Source organism: Lagopus leucura, unplaced genomic scaffold (genome assembly GCF_019238085.1).
Source record: "Lagopus leucura isolate 7727_CA_CO unplaced genomic scaffold, USGS_WTPT01 229-6_obj-0_obj, whole genome shotgun sequence".
NCBI classification, from domain to species: Eukaryota; Metazoa; Chordata; class Aves; order Galliformes; family Phasianidae; genus Lagopus; species Lagopus leucura.
Window position 1 is genome coordinate 19824 of NW_024968269.1, and position 17995 is coordinate 37818.

At 52.6% G+C, this 17995-nt stretch overlaps 1 protein-coding gene across 1 annotated transcript; it reads left to right on the forward strand.

Moving 5' to 3' along the window:
* Positions 1-107: 107 nt before the first annotated feature.
* On the forward strand, positions 108-17685 carry SPATS2 (spermatogenesis associated serine rich 2). The gene is made up of 12 exons (XM_042894428.1): positions 108-190; positions 4432-4511; positions 4767-4875; positions 5780-5829; positions 6988-7246; positions 7517-7714; positions 8543-8678; positions 13785-13843; positions 14395-14504; positions 15342-15444; positions 15822-16030; positions 16763-17685. The coding sequence occupies exons 1-12, from the start codon at positions 166-168 to the stop codon at positions 17024-17026; spliced, it is 1602 nt and encodes a 533-aa protein (XP_042750362.1). The 5' UTR covers positions 108-165; the 3' UTR covers positions 17027-17685.
* Positions 17686-17995: the final 310 nt, after the last annotated feature.

Genomic DNA, 17995 nt, shown 5'->3' on the forward strand with positions numbered 1-17995 from the left:
TCTCTGCTGTGATTTTGCCATCCCAGACCAAACGCCATCCACTCCCCTCCTCGATTGGAGGCCGTGTGTGAATCACAGCTGCACTGCTCAAGGGCTACGACTTCTTTTTCTCCCTCCCCTCCTCCCCCTTCTCGTACAGCTGCTCATCAGAGCAAACGCACCAAGATGTCTAAAAAGCAAAACCCAAAAGGTAAGATGCATGTGGATATGCTATAATCAAATGTCAATAAACAGCACGATTGATTCCAAAGTTATCAATTAGGAGAGGGGTTAATTGCTTCTGCTGTACTCCTCTCCAGGCTGCTGGCGACGCTTGACAGCTTCTTGTCACCATCTTGGTGACATCGTATAACCTGTTGGGTTTTGTGACATTTGTAGCAGCGTTTCAGTTGTCCAGCTGGACAGCTCTGATTCTGGACTTGCTGCATATATTAATACTGCCCCATTTTCACTGTCAGAAAGCGGCAGAAAAGAAATATTTTCAGTAGTTCAGCAGCACCCATGCAGCACCCGTGCAGGTTCTCCCTTTTCTGCTGTTTCACACTGAAGACAAAGCTGTTCTTGCAGCAAGCAGCTCAGTGCAGAGAGCCCTTGTTTGCTGCACGTGAGACATTAATTCTAAAGTGTGGGGAGGGGGAGAGGTAGGGGTTATGAAGGTTATGGTTGTCTTTTTATTTGCACTGACTACTAATTAATAATTTAAGGCGAGAGCTTTGACAATCCGTGTCCTCTGCCTCGAGAGAAGCGCTTTTGTTCTCGGTAGATTTTTGCCTCTTGCAGCTCTGGCACAGAAATGGTGCCTACCTGAGCAGCACTGCTGTCCTTTGACATCCAGCTCCATGCGTGGTTCGAAGCAATTAGCAGCACTTATGGAAATTACTGTATAGGATAATTTTGGAGTTATTTTTAAAATGCTGCATCCGTGCTTTTGGAAGCCTCATCGCAAGCCGTTAGGAAATTGTCTTCTCTCTGCTGCTGGAAACGGAGCCCAGCAATTGTTGTCAGCGAATGCGTGGGGAGAAAAGCAACAGGGTGGTGGGGAATAGAGGGAAGTCTGCAGGAGGCAGCAGGGAACCCTGCAGGGCTGGCATTGCTGGGTTTCTGAGGCCAGGAGGGCATCGGGGCTGTCAGCATTTGATGCTGCAGGCTGAAGCCCTGGTGTGCTCAGCAGATGTCATGCAGGCCCTGTGCAGGTAAGGAGTGTCTTCTCAGTTTCTCTGGAAGCCAAACAAAACCCCTTTGCTGTGTAACAAAGGAGCAGTGAGGAGTGCTGAGAGGTGAGAGGGTTGCTTTCAATAATGCAGCAGTTCTGAAAGCAAATCAGGAGCCCACCTGCTGCTGTTGCATGAGAGCGCTGCGGAACAAGGTGAGCGGGGGAATGGTTTCAAGCTACGGCAGGGGAGATTCAGGCTGGACATGAGGAAGTATTACTTTTCAGAAAGGGTGGTCAGGCACTGCAATGGATGCCCAGGGAGGTGGTGGAATCACCGACCCTGGGGGTGTTCAAGGAAAGGCTGGATGCTGTGTTGAGGGACGTGGTTTAGTAGGAGCTGTTGGGAATAGGTGAACGGTTGGACTGGGTGATCTTTTAGGTCTTTTCCAACCTTAGTGATTCTGTGATTCTGTGATTCTATGATTCTATGATTCTATGATCTGAGCTGCTCAGGAGGGTGTTGGTGAGATTTGGGAGGTGGGTATGGAATTTGGGCATGGATGCAGTGCAGCCCTTGGGCTCTTCCTTCTCCATATACATCAAGGGGGCATCGCTGTTGTTGAAAAATTGCCCTGTGTGGACTTGGGGAGGGGAGAATGTCACAGGGAGCCTGCACAGGTGTGGTGTGGGGGAAGTTCTGTTTTAATCTCATCCTTCATCTAACAGTGTGCCATTCAAGTGGAAGCTCTGCAGAATCCCAGCTCTGTGTAATGCTGCTTCCTCAGCCTTTGGCTGGGAGAGGGAATCCCAGAACTGTCAGAGTTGGAAAGGACATGTGCAGACCCTCAGTCCGGCCCTGTGCTAAAGCAGGATGCACAAAAAAAGCATCGGGAGGGCTTGGATCTCTCGGGGAAGGAGACCCCCACGTCTCTGGGGGTCAGGTTTGGACTCAGAGCTGCAATGAATGCTTGGGCCATTCGGATCTATTTACAGCAACAGCAGTAACGTGGCATTTCTTGTCTAGACAAAGCCCTGAGGTGCAGCTGCCACCTCCTTGGGCTCCCTCTGAAGCACAGTGACCACACCACAGGGTGTTAAAATAGTTCCTGCAGCAGCTGATGGAGGCACTGAGCCCCAGCTCTGAATTGGAGGCAGTGATGGGGTGAGTGCAGTTTGTGAGCCAGATGGACCCCCTCGTGCATCTTAATGTGCTCTGTGGGGAAGGAGGGGCTTAGAGGCATGTGTGGTGGTGGTGTCTGTGCTCCCGGATCATAGGGAAAAAGGGAGGATGCTGGAAAGTCCTGCAGGGGCCTTGATCTGTGCTGGTTTGTATCTCAGTGTTAATTTCTGCTCAGCAGGTAGCGATACACTCCTGGTTTTGTAAGCTAAATGATTTGTTTCTATGTTCGGTCCTGCAGTGGCAAACAGGAGTCAGGACGACCCAGAATAGGCAGGGCTGTCCTAGGCTGCTGGGTTCCTGATGTCCCAGGAAACAGAACGGGTATTTCTTGGGCTGTTTTTGCACACCTTTCACATAGGAGTGACTGATTAGTGGAGTTACAGGGGAAGGAAACTGAAGTGAGCAGGCAGTGTGGTGCTGGGCAGGGCAGATTCTTCTTGGCAGCTTCGGTGCTTCTGTTGAAGAGAAGCAATTTATGAAACAGTGCCAAAGCACAGAAGTAAATGATGTGGGATGAGTGATTTCTTGCCCCCTCCTTTTTCTGGGAGCTGCAGTTATGAGCACAGAAGCAATTAGGACCATGGTTCTGGAGTTACTGCATCGCATCCGCAGGGCAGCGCTGTGTGTTTCCATGCAACAGCATCCAGATGACACGGCGTTCCGTGCTGCCACGCACAGCCACAGCCCCACGAAGGTGTTCATTCCCCAAATCCTGAAGGCAGTGGCAGCAGCCAGACGTCTGCCCGTGAGGATGGAGCATTTTAAATTCCATCCATTCCTGCAGATCCCCGCCACCGCCAGAGACCTGAGTGCCAGCAGCCCTTCTAATGATGCTCGGGAGCGCTCCTGGGCAGCATCACATGAACACAGTGAAGTCTCCGTTGCATAATTTTTGCATGATCAACGTTTTAGCTGCTGGGAGGACCGTGGCTGGAAGCTGTAGCTGTGGTGGGAGTGAGGTGCTGACAGCTCCGTCTGCAAGAGCTCCAGCACAGACGCAGCTGTAGGAAGGGGTAGGATTGAGCGCTGCAGCGGGGAGCTGAGCTTCATCTTCCTTGGCACCTGGGTCCTCGGTGGTTGTTCTGCAGTGAGGGTTTTGAGAAAAGATCTCTAATTCTCACTCGGTGATGGGAATCTGAGAGCCATTTACAAGATGAAGGGCCGGAAAGTTGGGAGCTCAAACTTGCGTGAGCTTCAAAAACAGGAGACAATCTCACTCATGGGGCTGAAATGGGGAAGGACGGAGTGAGGGAAGAATTTAAGCGTTCATCTGTAGCCTAAATAAGAGCCTGACCTTTCCATCATGTTCACAATTCTGTCACTGCGTTTGGAGGCATCTCGGTTTAAATGCTACATCAATGTCTGGGAACCGCTGAAGTCAATGGTGTGTCTCAAAACTGCGTGTGAGTAATTTGGAGGAGGTGAGGGAAGGGACATGAATCAGCAGCTCGGGGTGGTGGCCCACCAGAGCAGGCTGCTGGATGCATTTCCTTCCCCAAAATCCCAAATTTAGATGCTTGGGCCTTTGGCACGTGAGGTGATCCCAGGGCAGGGAGTGAATCTGTTGCTGGAGGCTGGCTCTGCTCTGGTGTCTATCTGGAAGATTAGCATTGCCCCGAGGATGGGAGCTGGTGGGGAGCTGCTCAGTCTCCAAAGCCATTCATCAGTCTGGTTGCCTTCTTGTATCTCCAGGTGGGGGAGGTTGGTAATGTGCTGCTGAGGGGATCATTTGCTCTTTGTTGCTGGACTCACAGAGGGATTGATGCAGAAATGTGAGGGTGCAATCGGCCTGCTTTGGTAATGGTTTATGTCACACCAGCCCTGCTAGGGCTGTGTTTGCTTCTTTGTGGCTTGGTCTGCAACTGGCTTGAAGCAGAGCTGCAGCTGAAGCAGTTTCATTGGCTCCCTGTAATGTGGCGGGAGGAACAGAATCTGTCCTTTAATTAAGGTTGGGGCACTGTGTGCTTTGCTCTCAGCAGCTAATTGCCCTCTGTTTGGTAGAACTGCCCAGCAAGCACTGTAACTACTGGAGCTCTCCAGATGTCTCCCAGCACCTGAACGTTCTGGCGTGAGTTTCCCATCTCCTTTGTCTTCACAGATCCATCCGGGTTCATTTTCGATGTGCAGTCCAACACTGTGATGGCCCAAGGAGGAACCTTTGAAAACATGAAGGAGAAGGTAAGTGCATCTCGGGGGAATTCAGCTTGCCATTTTAGTACTGCGTCTTTATCTGCTGTCAGAGGTTAAATATGCTTCTGTCTGAGAGCTAACTGTGCTTCTTTCAGGAGAAGAATTTTATTCAGGCTAAATCATTCTGGCATATGAAAGTTTGATAAGGAAGGGCATCGGTTAAGGTGTTCAAACTGCTTGCACAGGGCTGCAATGTGAGGTAGAGCAAATGCTTCACCTGTCAACCTCTTCTCTTCCCTCCAGATCAACGCAGTGCGTGCCATAGTCCCAAACAGGAGCAACAATGAGATTGTCCTCGTGCTCCAGCATTTTGACAACTGCGTGGACAAAACAGTGCAAGCATTTATGGAAGGTAACTGCAGTGGGCTTCTGGGCTCTGTCATAGAGTCGTAGGATCATAGAATGGCCTGGGTTGAAAAGGACCACAATGATCACGTAGTTTCAACCCCCCCTGCTGCGTGCAGGGTCTCCAACCAGCAGACCAGGCTGCCCAGAGCCACATCCAGCCTGGCCTTGAATGCCTCCAGGGATGGGGCATCCACAGCCTCCCTGGGCAACCTGGGTGCATCACCACCCTCTGAGTAAAAAGCTTTCTCCTAATATCTAGCCCCTGTCTCAGTTGAAAACCATTTCCTCTTGTCCTGTGGCTATCCACCCAGGTAAACAGCCATTCCTCCTCCTGTTTATATATACGAGCTCCCTTCAAGTACTGGAAGGCCACAGTGAGGTCTCCCTGGAGCCTTCTCCAGGCTAAACAAAGCCAGTTCCCTCAACTGTTCTTCACAGGAGAGGTGCTCCAGCCCTCCGATCATCTCAGTGGCCCTCGCTTGTACCTGCTGTGTTTGTGGGCCTTCAGGAGCTCCTGCAGCAGGGTCAGAGTGCAGCACATACCCCACATGGCGAGCAGCTTGTGGAGCTTCTCAGCTCACCCACACATGCCCTCCACGGCTCACAGACGGTTCTCTTCCAACTCTTTGTTGATGTTTGTCCAACTCGAGGTTAAGGCAGAGATAAGGACTTGATAACTCTTTAGGTAATGGGGGTTAGATACTCAATTACAGAAACTCTCACTCATGTGTACAAAGCAGGGAACGTCTTCAGCTTCATTTTTTTCTGCTGTTTGTACTTTGAAACCCAGATGGGTTTTGAAATACTTTGAAGTGCTAACTGGATTTTGTGACCTCAGAGAAGGTGGCTCTTGCTGTTGGCACTGCATGTGTGCCATCCTCACTGCTCATCACTGCTTTTTCTTTCAGGTAACGCCAGTGAAGTATTGAAGGAATGGACTGTCACAGGCAAAAAAAAGGTAACACTTCTAAATACACCTTGCAAATGCAGTTGTCTGGTTTTTATTATTATTATTATTTCTTTGAGGATGAGGGAGAGCATAAATCAAGACTGCCTGCCGTTCTCTGCCTTCCTGGTAATTTTGATGAGATGAGAAGCCAGAGAGCAAACGTGTTCTGCACCATTCTGTGCATGCATGCACACTGCTGGCAGCAGAGCAGACTGCCAGAGATGATTGCTGTGTTACCAGGCACCTCGCTGCTAAGAGCAGGGATTTTGCATGGGGCCTTCGTTGCCAGCTAACCCCTAACATCATGTCTGCACTCGGTTTCGTTGTCAGAGACATTGTGTTGGGCTGAAAAAAGCTTCTAGACTTACAGCCCTTGCAATAGCTTTTGTTTTGCTGACCCTCTGCAGGACTCCTAATCCACACACCCAGCCCCACGCTGAAGTAAATCTTTCTCAGGTCCGTTTGCTGCAGCAGAGCTCCGTAATTCACTGCTCAGATGGTTGTGCCGTTCCATTTTTCATCGGTAACCTTTGGAGCTGAACAGTTGCATTTAATGCTGAGCTCTGTGGAAATATTTCTGTGTCATGTAGGCTTCCCTGCCCAGCTCTGTGCTCAGACCTCTGCGAAACGGTTAAAGGAAGATTTGCAAAGTTTTTCAGAACTTGATATTATAATGTCCAAATCCACCAGGACAGGAAGAAAATCATAATTATTCAAAAGGACTCCTTTGAATACTTAAAAAGCACCAGGATAAAATAGAGAGGGGAGGAATGTGACCGAGGAGCCGTGTGCTGGGGATCGAGGGAATTGCTGTCAGAGCGAGGGCTAGGGCAGCACCCCAAGGGGAGTGGGGCAGCCCCCCACAGCCCCACTGCTTCCCACAGCCCTCATCCCATGCCCTGGGCCCGCTGGCTCACCATTGGAGGGGATAATGAGTTTGCTCGTCGTTAATGCCTCTATATCTGTCCTCATTGTTGAATGAATCCCTCCTGCTGTTAACAGGATCAACAACAGGGCTGGCTGAAAAGGCATTTAATTCAGCTACTTTCAGGCGGTAAGCAGAAGCTTAATTTTCCCTTCAGGAATTAAAGCTTAACGTTTTTATTTTTCTTTCTCTCTCTCTCTCTCTCTCTTTTTCTCTCTGTGGTGTGGATGCCTAATCCTCAGAACAAGAAGAAGAAAACCAAACCGAAACCGCAAGCCGAGGCGAACCCTGGCCCTGCAGACCCCAGGAAATTGGTGTCCACTGAAGAGGAGCAGTCAGCAAACTCGGAGAAGGGGGGAATTAACGGTTTCCATGTCAACGGCTGTGCCCATGACACGGAGTCGGTGGACTCGCTCAGCGAAGGGCTGGATGCGCTTTCAATTGATGCCAGAGAGCTGGAGGATTGCGAGGCCTCGGTGCCAGACATGCCTGAGAGAACAGGTTAGTCCCCAGAAGAAGCGGCAGGAGGCTCCCGCTGGGTGTTTAAAAAGCAGAGGAGCTGCCTCTCGCCTTTTGTGTCCCTCCTTTGACCGGGGTCAGCTTTGAGAGCTGATTTGTTTGTATGGTCCTCCAGGAAAGGGCAGCTCACCCCAAGCTTTGATTTCTGCTTGTGGTCCTAAAGGGCTGGTGAGCGTTCTGCTGTCCTCTATGTGTGTCATCATCATCCCCCCCCCCCCCTCCCCTTCACACCAGTGTGCTTTGCTCCGGCAGTGCCTCAACTAGAGAATGGAATAGCAGACCTCGACACCAAATCTCTCACCATGCACCCTGCCCAGAGCCCTTCGTCTCTCAGACAGCGTCCTGATCAGCACAGCGCCAGCAGGTCCGGCTCCAGACCCACGGCCCCCACCTCCCTGCCTGCTGTGCGCCTGGACAACGTCGCCTTCTCACCTGCAAACAAGAAGCTGGGTAAGGCCCCCGGGTCTGCGCCCTCCCTTGTGTCACAGCGGGTTGCCAGCAGCCAAATTCTCACCACCTCATCCGCTGCGTTGCTGACGGACAGCGCTGAGGCAGGCTGGACGTTGATTTTAATACAAGCTAACACACTTCTTATTATCTGGCCTCTAACTTGCACTCTGCTCCTCCTCTTCCCCGTGCACAGCAGGAATCTTGACAGCAGTTTAGATGTAGTGCCTGGAGCAGCAAACCCGTATGTGTGAGAAGGCAGGGCGGGAGGCAGCCTCGCTGCATACGCTTAGCCCATTCTTCTCTGCTCCCTCGCAGAGCCTTTGGGTTCTTTCTCTGTTGTGCGAACGTGTCAAGAGGACAGTAGTTGGGACCAGCCCTGTTACAAGAAGTGACAGCCTCCTGTTACCCGTGGTTTTTTTCTCTTTCGTGTGCTTTCTCTTACAATAACAAGAGGGGACAGGAGGACCTGAGACAGCGGTGGTGAATGTGGTTGTCGTGCTTAGCTCAGTGAGGTGAGGCGGTGGCTGTGCCCCTAACCCAAAGCAACTCAAATGCATTTGGTTACTGTTGTGAATTTGAAACTGTAGAGAGATGTCCCTGCTCACAGAATGAAGTCCTTCAAGCTCTGGGAGAGCTTTCCTCGGTGGAAAGCCTGCAGAACTTGTGCTGAGCCGAGTGCCTCTGTAATGGGGGAGGGAAAGGAGGTATTAAAACCAGGCAGGACATAGTTTAAAAGTAAGAGGGAAAGCATTCTCCTGATTTCCCCTGCTGGGAGGATTTAGCAGTGTGATTGACATGGCTGTTTAAGTTCTCTCTGTCTCTTGGTAGGTTCTAATATTGAAAAATCAGTGAAGGATCTCCAGCGCTGCACCGTCTCACTGGCTCGGTACCGGGTGGTGGTGAAAGAGGAAATGGATGCTTCCATTAAGAAGATGAAGCAGGTATTTGCTGAGCTGCAGAGTAGGTAAGTGAAATGTAGGAACGGATCCAGATGTGTTGAGGATTAAGATCAATGAATTCAGAATAAAACTTCAGCTCTCCAGTCAGGCTAATGACAAGCTTGTGTTTGCCCCACTGGCCGAGCACCGTTTGTCAGCGCTTGAGAGCTCAGCGTGTCGTCAGGAATTAAGCCCATGTCTGAAGGCCTGTGCTCTGCAATTTGTAGAGGCTTTTTGCAGGCAGCTGTGCAAAGCCTGTGTTGGAGCTCACTGCCCACATGCAGCAGGAGCTCCGTGCCCCATTCAGGGCTTTGTTGTCCATCCGGCTCCTTGGCAAACTTTGATTCTGTGTCTGCATGAGGCAGTTAACGTGGCCTTCCTGAAGTCCTGTTAAGCACAGAGGGTGGGAGGAACTGGCTGGGTAACGTGCTGCTAGCTGGGTGCTGGCGTTGGCTGTGCTGGGAGCAGAGAGTGCAGCAGTCTGTGTCTCTTCAAAACAAACATTTGTATTTGAAATCTGCAAATTTGGGTTGCATACAGCGTGGAAGAGCAGGCTCCTTCTGAAGGTACACACACACACAGTAATGATCATACTGCAGAGCGCTGCTTCTCCGTTTTTAAACCAAGCTTTGAATACAGTGCACAGTGTTCCCTCCAGGTGCACTCAGGTCTTTTTAATTACCATTTTCATTGCTTTGGGTAAGCACTTCACAGTGACATTCCCAAAGTCCTGACACCAGATGCACTCGATGCCTTGGCTGATTGGATCTGTTAGTGAGAAATTGTTCTTGGTTATACAAACATGACTGCATTTGATAAAGAAGTGTAAGAAACTGCACAGAGAGTTCCCTGCTGATCTCGTCATCTCCGAACTCGCTGAGGGTGCGCTCACTCCCCCTGCCCAGCTCTCTGATGATGTTCAGGAGCTCTGGTCCCAGCGCTGACCCTCGAGGGGCACCACACATCGCTGGTCTCCATCTGGGCACTGAGCCCTCGGCCACCGCTCTCTGGGTACAAAATCGTATCCAGCTGAGCAGTCTGCCCATCTTTCCAGTTTGGAGAGAAGGATTTTATGGCAGGCTGCGTCAAAGTCCAGATAGATGACATCAGTGGCTCTTCCCTTGTCTGCTGACTCAGTTGCGCTGTCATTTTTACGATCAGGCAGGACCTGCCCTTGGTAAAGCTATGCTGCTCATCCCCTATCACCTCCCTCTCTTCCACGTGCCTTAGCATCGCTGCCAGGAGCATCTGCCCCATGATCTCCCCCAGCTCAGAGGTGAGGCTGACAATTCAGTGGTTCCCTGCCTCATCCTTTCCACCCTTCCTAGCAATGGGTCTGACATTGCTTTTCTTCCAGTCACCAGGGACTTCACCTTACCAAGGGTGCCTTGGTGGCTGCGTCAGCCAACTCCCTCAGTTCCTTTTGCCAGAAGTGAGTAATATTTGACAGGTAACTAAAATGCTGATATCGCACCGCAGGATTAAAGCAGATATTTGGCAGTCTTGTAGATCCGTGTCAGAAGTGATCTGCATCTGCAAACTGCATGGCCTCCAAGGCAGGAATGCATAGTGGCGGTGATACGGAGCTGGCTGTGCTCCGAAGCCTTTTAGCAAACCTTGTTGATCCATGTGACGCTTTCTCTTTGTGTGCCTGCTGGGGTTGAACTTTGCCACCAGGAAGTGCTCTCCTGAAGTGGAATGCTGCTCTGCATTTAAGTTCAGAGTGCTGAAAGTAGTGACAGGAGGTGTTTCTGGCTGACTTTTGACCTTAAAGAAGAGCGGACCCCCATGGTTGGGGGTGTCTGTTTGCCCTCAGCTGCATTCTTATTCTTTTTTATGCTCATGACCTCCACGGCACAGAGCTCCCAGCTTTCCTCTCTTGTGTTGCTGCAGTGTTGGGAATTTACCCCGCCAATAGCTGAGGGTTCTGGAGGGCATTTACCCCTCAGTAGCTGAGACATCTGTAGTCCTAACTTAATTAGAGTATTACACCGTACTTTGTTAGTGGTTTTGTCCTACTGAATGGCAACCGGTGCTGCTTCAGTATCATCTCCGTAAACAGTAGGGCTGATTGTTTTTTGTCGACCTCTCAGTGCATTTACAGTAAAATCTGTGAAATCCCGTCCTCAGGATGGAAAATGTCACTGCTTTGGGTCTGTGTGAGCGCTGCTTTGCCCTTTGCCTCGCCGCTATCGGCTCCGCACCTCTCACGTCACGTTCCCGAAGGTGAAAGAGCCTCATGTGGCCCTGGGCACAGGAGGATGTGTGGATCCGCCTGGCGTGGGGCCACCAGAGCCTCCCTTGGCAAATGCCACGCTCCGTTGGCCACGGCTCTGCAGAGTGCAGCCTGCTTTCCTTATCCCAAAAATGACGCAGTTGAGCTGAAACAGAAATTGTACAGTCACATTTTCTTTTCTTCCCCCAGCTCCCTTTGCGACCCGGCGAATAATTAGTGTATTTTTAAAGCCTATGACACAAGTCAGGACCCAATAGCTAAATCCTCTTGCTGAATCATAGCTCCAACTGGCTTTCTACCAAAGGAAAACCTGATTTAAAGGCAGGTTTGTTCATCTGAGACAGGGCATTAGTAGCAAAGTGCAGACTGTTTTCGCTTGTGTGTCACAAACGTGCTTCAGGTGTCCTTTGAACCAGCAAGGCTTCCGCAGGTTTGGACCTTCATCTTCTCTCTCCTGGCAGCGTGCTGGTGCAGGCAGAAGTGAGGGTGAGGGGGCTCTAATGCTGCACCATGATCTCCAAAATCCATCCTGAGCGGAGGTGTCGATTCCTGCTCTGTAGGATTTGGAGGTGGTTGGGTTACTTGAATGAGGGAATCCCAACAGCCCTGAATTCCCAGCATGTTTTTCTGCCTGCGCTGCAGAAAGCACTCTGAGCCTTCGTGGGCGCAGAGGGGACGCTCAGCTTCAGTGCTTCCACGGGCACAGGGCTGTATTGAGGTTTGTCACTGCTGCACTGTGGGGCTTAAAGGTGGCAGCTGCCCTGCAGGCAGCCCTCGGGACTGCTGCACAGAGCCTGACCTCAAAGCTGGCATCGTGCTCATGCGTACAGCATCTTGCAGGGGCCGCTGGGCTGCAGGTATCTCTCCTGACAGCAGCTCACAACCAAGCGCTCAGTGCTGCTTTGGTCCTCAGCAGGTCTCAGTTCACCTCCTTCCCCTTTTTCTTCCTCCCAAAGCGTGCTTTGTCCAAGCTCAGTCTCTCAGATTTATGTGGTCTTGTCCCAGCACACAGCAGCCCAGGACTGAGCGCATTCCTGAGCGGATCTGGCAGCTGGAGGGCGGTGTGCTCAGCTATGGGAGGCTGCTGGGGTCTGATCGAGCTGCTCCTCACGCCAACATCAGGCACAGCAACATGACCTCTGTTCCTCAGCCAGCCCAACTGTAAAATTGGGTAAAGGACTCCAGCTGAGCTCCGCTGAGTAAATTAAATGACAAAGGGATGCGGGCTGTAATCTTTTGTCAAGGTTCCTGCTGGTTTGCTTGCAGGAGAAAGCCCCAAACAGCCCGCATAAAGCTCATATAAAGCAGGCGTTGCTCCTGTCAGAGCCAGGGATGTGTGTGTGTGCATTCAGGGAGGAGGTGATAGGGGTAGGTGCAGCACAGCTGGCTCAAGTTCATCAAGGCAGTGCTGTATCCGCATTGGGATCCTGCCTGCTTAGCTCCTCACAGAATATATGGGCATCTCTCTGTGGGATGGGCATCTCCCCACCCCCTGCCCCTTGCTCCACGCCACTGAGCCACACGGGAGACAGCTGGAAGGAAGGTGAAGCCTTATTAGTGTCGCTTCTGACACACGCCCTTGTATTTGTGCAGTTGGGCCGCGACTGCCTGACCTGGCTCAGGCCCCCGCTGTGCTACGAGCAGAAACAATCCCTGCCCTGAAAAGGCAGATGGACAGAGAGCCGTAAATCAACAGAAGCTGCCAAATGTCAAAGCTGCTGTTCAGAGGGAGTTGTTCAAATTGATCCTGCTTCAGTCCTCTCTGACACGCAGAGGAGTGGGAGCGGTGGTTGGAGTTTGCCTTTCAGATGCCCTATGGTTTATGAGGAGAAATATTCCTCCCTGTTTTCAAGCAGACTGTTCTCACTGAAAAGCCTGTGGCCTGAGTTGGAGGGCTGGTGTTACGCTGTGTCTGCATGGAAAGCCTTGTAAAGCTAACAGGCAAAATGAAGACTGAGCTTTTGTATTAGGAAAACAGAAAGGAAGCTCGTTGATAGGATGCTGAATGCACTTGAGCTGCTGGGGGAAGCACAGACTCAGGGCCGAGAAGGTTGCAGGAGCAGCGTGGAAGCACAAAAGCATCTGCAGGAAGGGTGAATATGAGGGTCTGGGTTTGTTTCTGCAAGGAACAAAGCTGAAGCCAGCACCTGCCTCTGTGCTGTGAGTGTTTTCTCTCCTGCTGTTGCAACCTGAGTCTCGGTGGGTAGTGGTACAACTCTGCTTGCACAGAGGCTGCAGCCACAGTGCCTGGGGGAATTGTGGTCTCATGGCAACAGCCACGTTCAGAGCCTGCTGAGTTTCCTGTGGTGCACCTTGGGTGCTCTCAGGTGGCTGAAAAATCCTCAGGCTTCAAGAGATGGGTGCGTGGTGGGGGCTGTGCCCACTGCGTGCTCCCTCAGCCCTTTTGGATGTGCCCTGCCCTGAAGTGCTGCAGAACGCTAGAATTTGGGTTCCAGGGCTGGCAGACAGTTTGGTGCATTGGAATAAGCTAAGAGTGAAGCACTGCAATCAGGTGCCTTCACCGTGTTGCTCCTGAGAGGCTGCTGCCCACCCCAAGTGCTGTGGGTCCTGCTTGTGGCTTGAGCATTCTGAGCAACTCTGCAAGCATTGCACCATGGCTTTCCTCTGCAATAAAGCCCAGAGCTGTGCAGCTGCTGCTTCTCTCCCCTCACCTCTGACTTTATCAGAGCACGGTGACCACACACCCAGCAGGTTTTTAGAAATGCAGCCAGGTGCTGACTGAAGCTGTGGTGCCAGCAGAGCTCAGAACCAAGGCTCCTGCTGCCCTCTGTTGGTCCCTGCTCATGGCTGGCCTACCCAGAAACCCAACGTGCTTCTGCTGTGGGATTCTGTGGTCCCCTTTGGTGTTAAATCCTTTCTCTGTGTTCTTCCCCAGCCTCATGGATCGCGAGGTGGCGTTGCTGGCTGAGATGGACAAAGTGAAGGCAGAAGCAAGTAAGGCTCCCTCCTCCCACTGAGCACCCAGCCTGTAGATCTGCAGGTGGTGCTGTGCTCTAGAGACAGCCCCATTGGAAGCAGATTTTTCTCCCTTGTTTCCTTTTCACTCTATGTAGAGCACTGTGTATTTGGGAACAGACAAAACAGTACACCATGCATACTGGGACTGGATTTTGCAGTTTGAGGCCTTTGTTCTGTGCCTGCATGAGAGGGTGGGATGAGCTGTGCTCTCCTAAAGGCACCGCTGAACATTTTGGCGTTCCTAGGGAGCTGGAAAGGGTGCTCACAGCACCAACAGCACTGCACCCTACAGCACCAACAGCACTGCACCCTGCAGCCCAGGGGACGTGGGAAGGCACTCAGCAGCTAAAACAGCACGTGGTGCCCGCTTCAAGCTCAGGTTCAGTCTGGAGACATACACAGCTGCAGGAGGGTGATGCTGGGGCTGCTGTGCAGCTGGCGCAGCACTGACAGGGGGAACCTGCTGCTTACCAATGAGGGGCCAGGCTGGGGCTGCTCCAGCCTCAGAGCTGTGCTTTGTTCTGCAGTGGAGATCCTGATGAGCCGGCAGAAGAAGGCAGAGGCCCTGAAGAAGTTGACCGACGTGGCAGTGCGGATGTCAGAGGAGCAGCTGGTCGAGCTCCGAGCTGATATCAAGGTGAGCTTTTCGCTCCTGCTTCTTCTCACCCAAACCCTCTGCGTGTTTTTGTAACCACCCGGGTTTCAGAAGAGCAAGTTTTGGTGCGGCGTCTTTTCCAAATTCACCACTGCTGCTCTCTGCAGCCGTGCAGAAGGGCACAAATTCATCCTGAATCTTAACTTGGGATACATGGTTTGCAAAATACCAACAATCATCCAAACGTTAACCCCTTGGTGCCTGCACTTCAACCTTTGACCGCTGTGTGTTGGCACTGAGCTGGGAATGTGGCAACGCCACAGCTTTGTCATCAGCAGAGTGCTGAGAGCCTCCCATGGTGCAGGCTGACCTCTGCCTTTCCACCCAGCTCACAGAGCCTGCCCGCTGCGCAGAAGCTGCTTTTATATTCCATAAAACACTTTTATATGCCAGAAACCACCTCTGCTCTCTGGCACGCCGGCTCCTGCCTGCAAGAGGTCAGCACAAAGTTGTGTGAAGGATCAATTAAGCTCCAGCTTGAGAATCCAGCTGCTGGTGCTGCAGTTCAGGGCAGTTCCCAGCCCTGAGCAGGATTGGTGCTGCTGAGGAGTTCTGCTTCTATCTACATCCTGAGCAGTGCTGGAGCCACCGTGGGACTGAAACAACCCAAGTGAAGCTGGTGGAAGTCATGCAGAAACCTTTTCCTCATTTCTCAAGTCCTTGCAGCCGTCTGCCTTTTCAGCCAAGGCTTTTTTTCCAGCAGCACCCGCCTCAGATATCTGTTACTAGCCCCAAACTGGAGACTTCTGTCTCCATTCCTGTGCTCTGGTTGGGTGCAGGGATTGGAATTAACGTGTGTGTGTTCTCTTTTCCTCGCAGCACTTTGTAAGCGAGCGCAAGTATGATGAGGAGCTGGGCAGGGTGGCACGGTTTACGTGTGACATCGACGCGTTGAAGAAGAGCATTGCTGCCTTTGGGCAAGGTGAGCAGGGAGGGCCGGGCAGCTGAGGCCTTGCCATCATGAAAACTCCCTGTGTTCTCCCCAGGTGGGAGAGCAGCAGCCTGGGAGGGGGCTGTGCTGGGTGCTCTGTTTCTCCCGAGCAGTGGGGGAGGTCTTTGGGGTTCCCCGTTCTTTGGCCATGGGGGCCGTTCTCCTTCCTTCTCTGGTCCCAAGCTTTCGCACAGTCCACACAACCAAACCCAAATCTCACCAGGAAAAGCTCTGCTATCCCTTCACGCCTTCAGCTCCAGCCCTGAGCTGCTCCAACAGTTCTGCCCCAAGATCCCAACAGAGGTTGAAGGGTGAGCAGTCAGGACCCCCACACACACAGCGCACATTTTGGGGTCTTTCTTTTCCAGTTTCTCACCCGAAGAACAGCTACTCCACTCGCTCCCGCTGCAGCTCCGTCACAGCCGTGTCCCCAAGCAGTCCCAGCAACATCTCTGCTCCCTCCAGCCCCGCCTGTGCCTCTGCCATCAGCCTTACCACAGCGAGCAAGAAGCCCCCGTCCTCCATGGAGGCGGCCGTGGAGGGTGCAGGCAGCCACCCCCCCCAGCCCCACCGAGAGGTACGTGTGCCCTGGGGCTGGGAGGGCTGCTGCAGCCCTGCTTCTCTGCCTTTGCTTCTTGGGTGATTTTGGAGGGGTTTTGTTTTCCTGCCTTTCAGGGAGGTGTGATGGGCATGGGCTGTGAGCTCTGTATCACCTGGCAGCGCGGGGTTTTTGTTTTCCCAGCTGTCTGACGAGCAGGAGGGGCACGGGGTCTGGTGTAAACTCTGGGCTCTACATCATGTGAGACCTCAGAGGTTTTGCTTTCTCTGAGGATGGGGTGAGTGTGAGAGCGCTCCATCTCCAGGCTCTGCCTCACTTTTCTGTTGGGGTTTCTGTATTCCAAACTCTGGGTAGTGAGAGGCACGGGGTTCGTAGTCTGCAGGTTCTGCTTCACCTCATACTGGCATTTGTGATTTCCAAACTCTGGGGAGTGGCAGGAGGGCACACACTTCCCAAGCTCCGCTTCACATCGGCTTTGGGTGGTTTTGTTTTCCCACCTCTCTGGGGAGCAGTGAGGTGCCTCTGCCATCTGTTTCCCGTGAGCTTTTGGGTTTCCAAGTTCCCCGAGGAGCAGGAGAGGTCTGAGGGCGCGCAGCTTCTGGGTTCTGATTCGCACCGCGTTTGGGCTTTTTCTCTTCCCCGACTCGGAGGAGGAGCGTTGCACGAAACGCGTCGCCTCGGCGCTTCGTCAGCGGGCGGCCGCAGCCCTCAGCGTGGGATCTGTCCCTCTCCCCTCTCTTTCTCTTCCAGGCTGCCCCAGGGAACAGGCGATCGGCACCACCGGGCTCCCGGCCGCAGTCCCACGCCGCTCCTCCCCCGGCCAGGCGGTCCGGCGGCCCCCGGCACCGCGGCGGAGCAGCTCCGGCACTTGGCCGGCACCAGAGCAGCCCGGGCAGCCCCCACCAAGTGCAACCCCCGGAGCCCGGAGCTGCGGCCGGAGCTGCTGCCACGCACAGCAAAGGGCTCCCGCAGCGCAAGCCCCGCGCCAGCCGCCAGGAGGGAGCCAGCTCCTGAGGTTTCCCCACTTCTGCCCTAAGGGGACGAGACTGTAGGAAGCTCCTAGCTAGAGATATTAACAAAGGAAAGTTTACACTTCTCAGTTCTTGTGCCATTATTATTATTTTTTTTTTCTTTCCTTCTCTTTCTCTGACGTCTGCTTTGTGTTCTTCTCTCACCTACTGCACCTCCACCTGGGCTCGGGGCCCCTTTGCTGCTGTCACTGTTGCCTTTTTCTTTCCCCTCTAGAAAATCTCCATGGCTCTGATGTCACTGTAGGCACAGGGGGCCCAAACGCAGCCCCCAGCCTCTTTGTCCCCACTCTGCCCTGACCCTGGGGTCTCACATTGAAGGAATGACCCCAGGACAGCCCAGCCCTCGTGCTGGCAACGAGGACAAGTGCTGCAAAATGGGAGCAGGGGGCAATTTGAAGGAGCCAGGAGGGGTTTGTGAGGGCTAAGCCCCCAGCGTTGTGCCAGCAGGACCCTGTGCACACTGCACAGCGTGTTCTTCTCTGGTTTATGTAGAGGGGAAAACTCTTTGTTCAGTTCACCTCCCTCTCTGTCCAGACCCACCCTAAATTAAAGAGCAATATCAATTAGCAGAGCTAATCCTAGCTGCTACCAAGCGGTGATGGCCGTTACTTAGCATTGTCCGAATAAAAGGCGATGTTCGTGTTCGTTAGTACTGTCCATTAATTAATGCTCTCTGTTCCTTGCTGCCTCCACCAGCCAGCAGTTTAGGGTGCAGTGGGGGAAAGGATCAGGCCCTCCCAGGAAGGCAGCAGGAGGGCAGGGTCAATCCTTGGGGGTGGCAGGAGGAGGGTTGGGGGGATGCAGCAAATGAGGTTCTTTTGGCTCTGCAAAACACATTCCTGGATACCAACAGCTGCTGCTTCAGTGGGACATGTGAGTACAGCAACTCTGCCTTTATCAATAAAGGACTTTCAAAATATTGCCCCCACAGCTCAAGGTCTTGTGTGTCCAT

Excerpts from the sequence above, each read along its gene's own strand:
- SPATS2 (XM_042894428.1), top strand. The coding sequence starts at position 166 with ATGTCTAAAAAGCAAAACCCAAAAG. Across the intron at positions 8,679-13,784 it reads TTTGCTGAGCTGCAGAGTAG|CCTCATGGATCGCGAGGTGG; the intron begins GTAAGTGAAATG and ends GTTCTTCCCCAG. Across the intron at positions 13,844-14,394 it reads CAAAGTGAAGGCAGAAGCAA|TGGAGATCCTGATGAGCCGG; the intron begins GTAAGGCTCCCT and ends TTTGTTCTGCAG.